The 9,943-nt window shown below is 35.9% G+C and overlaps 2 protein-coding genes across 2 annotated transcripts; one reads left to right on the forward strand and one right to left on the reverse strand.

Annotated features, from left to right (window-relative positions):
• The first annotated feature begins 5,964 nt into the window (after positions 1 to 5,964).
• LOC113316938 (F-box protein CPR1-like) lies at positions 5,965 to 8,423 on the forward strand. Its single transcript, XM_026565099.1, has 2 exons — positions 5,965 to 6,120; positions 6,783 to 8,423. Exon 2 carries the CDS (start codon positions 6,785 to 6,787, stop codon positions 7,427 to 7,429), a length of 645 nt encoding a protein of 214 aa, XP_026420884.1. The 5' UTR covers positions 5,965 to 6,120; positions 6,783 to 6,784; the 3' UTR covers positions 7,430 to 8,423.
• Positions 8,424 to 8,660: 237 nt separating this feature from the next.
• Positions 8,661 to 9,263, reverse strand: LOC113316355 (pentatricopeptide repeat-containing protein At2g37320-like). Its single transcript, XM_026564554.1, has one exon. It carries the CDS (start codon positions 9,261 to 9,263, stop codon positions 8,661 to 8,663), a length of 603 nt encoding a protein of 200 aa, XP_026420339.1.
• Between the last annotated feature and the right edge of the window lie 680 nt (positions 9,264 to 9,943).

A 9,943-nucleotide genomic window follows, 5' to 3' on the forward strand; every position in this document is an offset into this window, starting at 1 on the left:
AAGGAAGTCTTTTACTCTTTGCTAGCTGACAAGGATTACAAATAGATGAAGATTCTGAAGATTAAACAATGATATTCTTATTATTGTGTAGTTGTTGAACTATTCTTGAAGAAGGGTGACCCAATCTATCATGCCATACTTTAGGAGAAGAGAAGTCAAAGCACACTGTATCATGGTGGATGTTATAGGATAAATATTGTTAACCATTTTACCTTTAGATAGAAGTACATAACTATATAAATCTCTGATTTCATAACCTAGAGGATCAAAAGTGATATAGCATGCATTATCTTCAGTAAATTTAGCAACTGAGAGTAACTTATGTTTCATTGCAGGCACGTGTAAGACATCATGCAATTTGAAGCAACTATGAGATGTATTAATAATAGAACTACCAGTAAGGGAAAAGGGTAGAGTCTTATCATTGCCAATCATCACATTGTCCTTGCCTTTATAAGAAGAAGTATTATGTAATAAAGTTCTGTCCCCTGTCATGTGAGTATAAGCACCACTATCAGATACCAAAACTGTGTTTGATGAAGATGAATCATCATGGACTGATGCATGGTTGACATTGACACTGGTAAAAGCCTGTTGAGATGGACCAGAAGAAAAGGCATTGTCATTCTGATATTGAGCTTGACTATTAGAAGTTGTAAAATTATCTTGACTTCTAGTATTAGAGTATCCAGTTGGAGGTGGATGATATCTGAAGAAACACCTTGTGGAAATGTGACCATTCTTCTTACAAATTTGACAAAACACTTTTGAATAATCAACATATGGCCTTCTATCACCACCATTTGAAGTAGAAGCATTTGAAGAATTAGAACTTGAACCATGCTGATATTGATTATTCTTATAGTTAGCACTATTTCCAGATTTATTTGCACCACCATTTCTTTTGTTCCCATTATAACCATTATAGCTAGCAGAACCATTTCTTGCATACAATGCACTAGAACTTTGTTCATCATAAACACTAATGTGTTGCTGTTGTCTTTCAAGAATAAACTGCTCATGAGAAAGTAGCTTTGCTTTTAATTCACCAAAATTATATGGTGTATCTCTATTTTGATAAGAAACCACAAACATATCATAGTCACTACTCAACCCATTCATGATAAACATCATCAAATCAGCATCACTCACTTTTTCTCCATTTGCAGCCAATGAATCTGCAATATTCTTAACTTTTTGAAGATAAACCACAATTGACTGATTTGATTTCTTGATTCCATGTAATTGAGTCCTAAGCATATTTTTCCTTGCAAGAAATGGGTTCTAAAGCAAGTATGAAGATAATCCCAAATTTCCTTATCAGTACTAAGACCAAGAATATCACCACTAATAGTTGAAGTAAAAGTAGCCTTAAAACAAGTTGAAACAAAACGATCAAGTTTTCTCCAAGAAACCCATTCAGGGTTAACAGTTTCAACACCATCTATAGAAATTTTATGTGATGGTGTTACCATAAAATCACCAGATCACCACTAACATGTCCATAAAGATCAGTAGAAACTAAAAGACCCTCAAATTGATCACGCAATAACAAGTAATTTGATCCATCTAATTTTATTGAAATAAAATTTGTAATATTAGTGAAGGGAAGAGAACATGAATTACCATTGCCAACGGAAGCAGATATAATTTCTCTATGTAAATTTTCTTGACTTGAATTTGCTGAACATGAATTGTTGTTGTCGTTGTCGTGATGAACACCGAGTACTGGATTTGTAGAAGTACCAGATCTTGTTGTTACCATAAAATTGGTTAGCTCTAGATTTTTCTTTGTTGAGAATATGTTATTATAAGAATTCACAGATGAACCCTAAATTGAATTATTGATAAAATTGTTGAATGAAAGCTTAAAAATTGTTGAAAAGAAGTATTGAAGCTATGAAGATCAGGATCGTTCCTAATCTGATACCATGAGAAAGATCAGATTTATGAATTATTAAGAATCAATAGAATTTTTTTACAGAGAAGAAGAGAAAGACTCAGAATTGTATTACAGAAAACCAAGATGTCTGAGAATAACTTTCTCAGACATATTTATTACGCACAATAAAGTTGTCTGAAACAGACCACAGACTCAGCAACTGACTCAATCTGAATGAACTAAACGGAGTCAAGTCAAACACATTTGACTTGACAATTCCTACTAACTTTACTTTCCTATTAATGGTGACATTTCTATTTTACTTCGATGATACTGAAAATGGCGGTAGCGTACGTGGTCATCCAAAAGAGAAACAACAAATATACAGTTTAAGCAATCTGCCAAAACATCAGCAGAAGTACCTCCACTTCTCTTCTAATACTTTGTTCATGCATATTCAGTATTTAAATATAAAGATAGTTTAGAATTAAGCAATAATCGAACTACATGTATCCGATCTCAATTCTCTCATGAATCATCACTTATTAGATTGAAAATCAAAATTTATACCAACATAATGGATAACTCATACATAAAATTAAAAAGAGATAACCTGATTATGGCAAGGGAGAGAATAAAGATGCAATAACATAGTTACAGAGCGTGAGCGCTACTTGTGCTTGATCGTCCCCGATTTTAAGTTTCTAACTTAAGAAAGAAGACGAAACGTAAGAAAAAAAGAAATAAGTAAATACACTTCTGTATGGGGAAATTAGGGGGAGACCCAAAAAAAAAAATATTCTTGTTCTCAGGCCCACAATTAATTTTGTATACCGTGACACCCATAATTATATGAAATTATTATATGAATCAATACATAACTGGTTATGCATACTATCTTTTCAGGCATAACTCTTTATGCATACTATCTTTTTCAGGGGTATAATTGGCAGCGCAACTTGGACATAACATATCTAAAAATACGCGCCTTAGAATTTTGCAAATTTTATATCGTTGGAAATCTTTTTAAAAGAGCTACGCAACGAGTACAAACAAGAATATCAAATTTTTGTTTTTAACGAAAAAATCGGAGGTGATCCTCATTTTAGGGAATTTTTTTGAAAACTTGATACTTAACCATTATGCAGTCACCAAAAACGATGTATAACACATTCTGCAGACGCATAACGAATTATGCAACCATTTTTTCGACTGCATAACAAGTTATGTTTCTGCATAACAAAGTTATGCATCTATAACAAGTTATGTAACCATTGTTTTGGTTGATTTTAGCCATACATATAAAAAATTGATGCATAATGCAGTATGCATCCATATTTACGGATGCATATCAGGTTATGCATCTATTTTCTCGATGCATCATGCATTATGTAGCCATATTTTCGGACGCATAACAGGTTATGCAGGTTTTCTGGACTGCATAACAAGTTATGCAACAAATTTTGTAGATGCATAACAGGTTATGCATCCATTTTCACGAATGCATAACATGTTATGCAGACAGTTTCTCGACTGAATGACATGCTATGCAGTCATAACCACATCATCATCTTCTTTCATGTTTCATTAACTCCCACGCAAACCATTATCTTTCAGTTATTCAGGGGCTCTTGGTCAAAATCATGTATTTACACCGTCATCTTCTTTCATGTATTTACACCATCATCTGCAATTAAAACTGCATAACAGGTTATGCAGGTTTTCTGGACTACATAACAAGTTATGCAACAAATTTTGTAGATGCATAACAGGTTATGCATCCATTTTCACAAATGCATAACATGTTATGCAGACAGTTTCTCGACTGAATGACATGTTATGCAGTCATAACCACGTCATCATATTCTTTCATGTTTCATTAACTCCCACGCAAACCATTATCTTTCAGTTATTCGGGGGCTCTTGGTCAAAATCATGTATTTACACCATCATCTTCTTTCATGTATTTACACCATCATCTGCAATTAAACCTTATTCACAACTCATCCATACAATCTATAGCTAACAACAAAGACATTTTGCTGTAGCACTCATATCATCACATTCCTCTACTTCTCAATTGAACCCAGTTTTAATCCACATCCAAAAATCCTCCGCAAATCTGTGTTGTTGCTGTTGTTGTAGACCACTGCTGCCTGCAATCACCCATCGAGTCGCTACAACTTCATTGCATCTTCGACTTGGTCTCTGAAGCACAGAAATGCCGAAGTCTCTCTTCGTTGCTCACTCCAGTCTCCATCAGTAATGTAGTAGAGAAGGACAGACACCATCTTTTTCCACTCCCCGTGTTCACAACGTCTAAAGATCTGTCTAGCACAACCACCAGTGGCTTTGAAGCTCGAGTCTTCTCCATTTGTGTCTGCAATTCTGCCCGACAAGTCGACAACCATTATTTAATCAAGAACAAAAATGGGTAAGAACCCATCTCCACGGAATCGATTCAATTAACCAAAGACCCTCAATTTCAGTTCAAAACCAGAATTCCCCAGAATCCCATTTTAGTTTCTGCCAGGTACTGTTGATTTTTCAAATACAAACCTCCAATTTCAGGCCACATCAAAACCCCAGTTGACAGCAACAGTGGCATCTATTTCAGCTGGTTTTCTGGCATAACCAAAACTCCACCAAACTCTGTCTATATTCAGAGAACACTCGACGGAAATCAACACCAATTTGACCTGCAAACACCACCATTACCTTCATAATTTCTCTCTCAATCGAGCACCAAACTGAACCCCAACAGATACATTTCATTTATCTAACAACTCCATATAAAACCCGTTTCAGTTAACTTCAAAAATCCCCAAAATATGTTGCTTAAACTTCTCGTATATATCCATGAATCAATCGAAGAAACCCTAAGTCAAATCATCGAACAACACCAGTTCTTCAATCAACAGACCCCAAATTATACCACCTGCAATCAATCCACAAGCAATCACACCCAAATTCAATCGTTTTTGTTGAGAGAATTGAAGCAATTGGCTTGAAATTCAACCCCAAACACCACAGATCCATTCTCTTCATCGCTGCTTCAATCAATCCTTGATGTCTCCATTTCAGTTCAACTGCAGAAGCTCAAAATGATGCTCAGATCCCCTTTCAACCCCCAAATACGAAGATGTTGAGATTTACCCGTGAATTGAAGCTCCAATGAAGAACTGAGACGAAAACAGTAGGGAGATACGAATCGGAGAAGAAGAAGAAAAAAGACTGAAACATAATTTCAGAAATTATGGGTTTGGGAGATATTTTGTCGTAGAAAATGGGTGCGCGCCTGTGTTTTTTTGAGCATGGGTTTCACAGTGGGAAGAATCTGTAAAATAGGTTTGTTTGTAGTTTTCACTTTCTGTATACACTAGGGAATAGCCAATTGGGCTTTTTGTAGAAGCTGCCCTGATTTGAAATTTTATTTGGGCTATAGAGAAGATTTTTAGCAGTTACAAAGTCTCGGAGTCTTAGGGGTGAGCATTTGGCCAGTAATCCGCGGATTTAACGAGGACCAACGGTGTTTTCACGGATGAATGTCCGACCCGTTCTCTAATGGGTTGGAAGCGGATGGAATTTTTGACATCCAACGGATTTCGAATTGAGCTCGGTTGCAAGCTTGAAAATCTGTTAGATATCCACACCTGTTAGATTTGGCACATTTACGTAGTTTTTAAAAAATACATAAGTAGTTCATGAATTCTTAGGGTGCTTACCAAAACACTTTCCTATTTGTATACATATATAGAATGTGTAGGTTTTATAAGATGACATCTATATTTTGTTTTATAAATTCCATTGGATTATCTGTACTTCATCCGTGCGTCCCTTGGACGTTGGATTAGATATAGATGCCAAATTTGAAATCCGCAATGAATCCAATCCGACTAGAATAAAACACTTTATTAAAAGACGAAAAACATAATTCTCAACTGCAACAGTGAAAGCGTAGAAAAGCAAACATGTCAAATCTTATAAAGACGAAAGTGCATTATCGTCCAATTGTGGAAATTTTAACGGTTGAGATAAAACCACAGAAATATTACAAAGTACAAACACATCCAACACTACTACAGATATCTAGGTTCTTTTTACTTCCACTTCCCCCAAATTGAGAACCTCCATCAAAAATCAAAACTTTTGAATTTCCAAGCCAAAAATTCCCACCCTTCCATAAACACTCCACACATTCACCCTCTGCAAACTTCATTTCCGATTCATTCCACCAGGTACTCTCTCTCTCTCTCTCTTCAATTTCTTTTGCGGTTTTATTTTTCTACTTAATTTCTCATTTTGGTTGAAAATTCAGAGAAACTAGATCTGAATCATCATGACTTGCTTTTGTATTTAAAAAATGTGCTTCAAAAATGGTTCTTAGTAAGATATTATGGATCAACACTGACTAAATACTTCATCAATTCCATCCATAAATATGAGCACACCCTTAATTAGTTAGGGATTTCAATCCAGGGGTTTATGTAGCTCAGATCTATTTTGTGTAATTCCTGTGGTAGATACTTTGGAAAATTCCTGTGGTGGATCTTGTGATAATGCATCGTTGTCGAATTTGGATTGGAATTTATAGGTGAAGGGATGTGTTAATTTTGCTGCTATCAATTGGGTGAACTTCAACATCCAAGAGTTTATCTATGAATTGAAATGAGATTCTAAATTGAGAAGTACAGCCAGCGTAGTGCAGAGTTACTGGCTAGACGTATTAAAGGTTCAGCTTAGACACAAAGAGAAAGAGGTCTTGCACAATGATTAAGTGAATTAGAAGTTAAAGAATGATGGTTTGTTCTTGTTTTCCATTGTGTTTATTGAGGTCTCACTATGAGTAATGCTAAAACAATATTACTGTTTTTCTAATAATTTTTTGTTTGAACTGCAGGAATGGTGAATTTACCATGGGATATCCTCTCAGACATCCTGGTTCGGTTGCCTGTGAAGTCGATTGCACGATTCAGGTGTGTAAACAAAGGGTGGTGCTATTTATTGAAAAACCCTGAATTTCTTAAAAGACAATATAAGCATGCTGTTGAGATGAACAGATTTAGTATCATGTTTCACAATCAGAATGATATTTATACCTTTCGTTATGATCCATCATCTTCCACATGTGAGAGCTCTGGTCATATTGAATACCCTGTTAAATCTTATAGGGGAATTGAGTATTTTGGATGTTGTAATGGCTTGGTTTTGTTGAGGCAGATTAATAAGTCAAATTCTCATTTACTCATCCTTTGGAACCCATCGAGTAACGAATGTAAGAAGTTACCAAATCCAGCAACTAGATTGAATGTGTGGCAGGTTTCCGAAGAATATGGAATTGGTTATGATCACCAGATTGTGGATTTCAAAGTTGTATGTTTAGCTCAGGATTTTTTTAGTAACTGGTGTAAGGTTCTGGTGTATACACTAAGATCAAATTCATGGAGAAGACTTGAGGACATCCCGGTTCATATGTTCGATAATACCGTTAAAATACCTGATATGGGTCGTTTACCTGTTAACGGAGCTGTTCAGTGGAGAGTGTAAGGAGAGGACAGGCGCTCAGAAATCGTTCTTCGCTTTGATTTTGAGAAAGAAGTGTTTGATCAGCTTCCAATACCTGATGTAAGCAAGCATGAAAATTACCAAGTGTTTTTGTGTGTTTTAGGAGGATCTCTTTGGTTACTTGTCGATGATTATGGGAGTAGTCTTGAATTCTGGGAGTTGAAGGACAATGGGGTGAAGAAATCATGGATCCATTCTCTCACCTTTGGCATAGATAAATTTGACATTATGGGCCATTCAACTCCGCTGCAGTTTTTAGAGAACGGAAAGATTTTGTTTGGGGTACACGATGAGCATGCCTCTTTGCATTTTGTTTTATATGACCCAGAAAATAAGACAATTAGAACTCTGAAGACCTATGAGGGTATATCATCATCATCTTTGCCTACTTCTGTCTATGTAGAGAGTCTAATTTCACTCGACACTGGTATGTATCTCGGGCAAGTACAATCAGATGAAGTATATAATGATAACCAAGAGGAGGAGGAGGAGGATAGCGATGACTCAGAAGTAGAAGGCGACCAGGGGGAGGAGGAGGATAGCGATGACTCGGAAGTAGAAGACGACGAGGGGAGGAGGATAGCGATGACTCGGAAGAAGATGAGGCGGAGGAGGATGATGATGACGGTGGTAGTGCTACAGCAGTTGGTGGTACTAGTAATTGCGATGGCAATGAAGAAGAAGACATGTTGAGAAGAATGAAGAAAAACAAGACAATATGAGGGTTTTGTGCACTAGTTTTCTTTAGTAAATTTGCTGATCAGACTGGGATGTTGTTCTAGTTAGAAGATATGTCAGATATTTGTGTTATTTTGGTAACTCTTTAACTTTTCGTTTTGTACTTCAGGAACAGTCAGTGGAACTGTTGTTGCTGTGTAGTCAGAATTGTGTATGTGTGTAGTGTGTGCCTTTGTGCACTTACAGTCGTGAAGCACTTCAGATTTTAAAAGGTTCAAATTCAAGCAATTTGTTTCAATGTTGTAATTTTAAATTGACTGTCGTTATGGTTATATACCCATGTTTGTTCAACTTCCTACAAGTCTTACAGCAATTTTTACTCAGGTACAGTAAAGACCAAGAATCATTTCAAAATATAATCTGGTTATCATCCTTCTATTGGTGGGCTTATTCTATCCCATGGTTACAACTTACAAGGGACAATAAGACTTTAAAATTCGGTTGCGGCTGTTAAAACTCAATGCATGGTTCAAGCTCAAGCCCTTAAATGCCTTGGTGCAAAATTCGGGACATATGCTGAACTGTTCATATTCTTAACTAAAGTATCAACTACATCAAATATTTCAGAAGCTCTCGCGTTTGATCCATCATCAACTCCAAAACTGATAATTTCGTTCTTAATCTCAATCCAACTATACCCAGGATTCGTCTTAAAACTTTTATCCTTCATCAATTTTCGAATTCTCACTGTTTGATCCCTTCGCCCGGCAATGACATACAATTTTGATAACTGCACGTGAGTTGCAGCACAATTTGGTTCACATAAAAGACGCTTCTCAGCTGCATGAATCCCAATCGCAACATTCTCGTGAAGTCTGCATGAAGATAATAATGATCCCCATATAACTGCATTAGGAATTACTGGCATTTCCTCGATTAATACTTTAGCTTCTTCTCGCAACCCTGCTCGACCTAAACTATCTATCATACACGAATAATGATCTAAATCTGGTTTAACCCCGTTTTCAAACATCAAATTAAAGCAATGCCGACTAATTTCTACAAGCCCACCGTGTCGACATGATGATAGAATTCCTAGAAAACTGATGCGATCTGGTTTAATTTTTAGTTTCTGCATTTATGACTACAAGTTGTTGAAATTAGTGGTCAGTACTCAATCTAATTTTACTTCTAAAGTTCGGTTATGTCATATTAATTACTCGGTGAAGCCTTTAAACCAAAGAGATCCAAATACCCAGTCGTTATCTGGACAAACTTTTAGAACTTTTAACAAGTTTGAAGAGGAATTTTACATGTCAAACATTGTAAATTAAGTAGGAGTTTGTACCTGACTAGTCAGTGGTGGTATGGGAGGCTTGGATTGTTTGGATCGTCTAAAAATTAAATGTTGTGAAGTCACAACAAATTAACAAGCTGTTTGGATCGTCTAAAAATTAAATGTTGTGAAGTCACAACAAATTAACAAGCAAATGAGGAGAATGTAAGGATAAATGGTGTTAAACACCTCTTGAATAAGAGATTCAAGCCAAGTTTCTGTGCTGAGTAGCGCAACCAAGAAAGAACGATTCTCTATATAATAATAGAGTTTTTTTCGAGCACTCTCATTAACCAGAGTTTCTGGTTGATTCTGGTCTCACCGTATTAATTTGGTAATGTTACACCATAACATTAATTTTCAAATCATATAAAATTTAATGGTGTTGCCAAAAATATATTAGAAAACCTCTTTTGCGATGTTTCATTCTAATTAGATTCAATACTCCCTCTGTTTCTGAAAGATCGTCCTCTATTCCTTTT

The sequence above is a fragment of the Papaver somniferum genome, chromosome 10, assembly GCF_003573695.1.
Source record: "Papaver somniferum cultivar HN1 chromosome 10, ASM357369v1, whole genome shotgun sequence".
Classification (NCBI taxonomy): domain Eukaryota; kingdom Viridiplantae; phylum Streptophyta; class Magnoliopsida; order Ranunculales; family Papaveraceae; genus Papaver; species Papaver somniferum.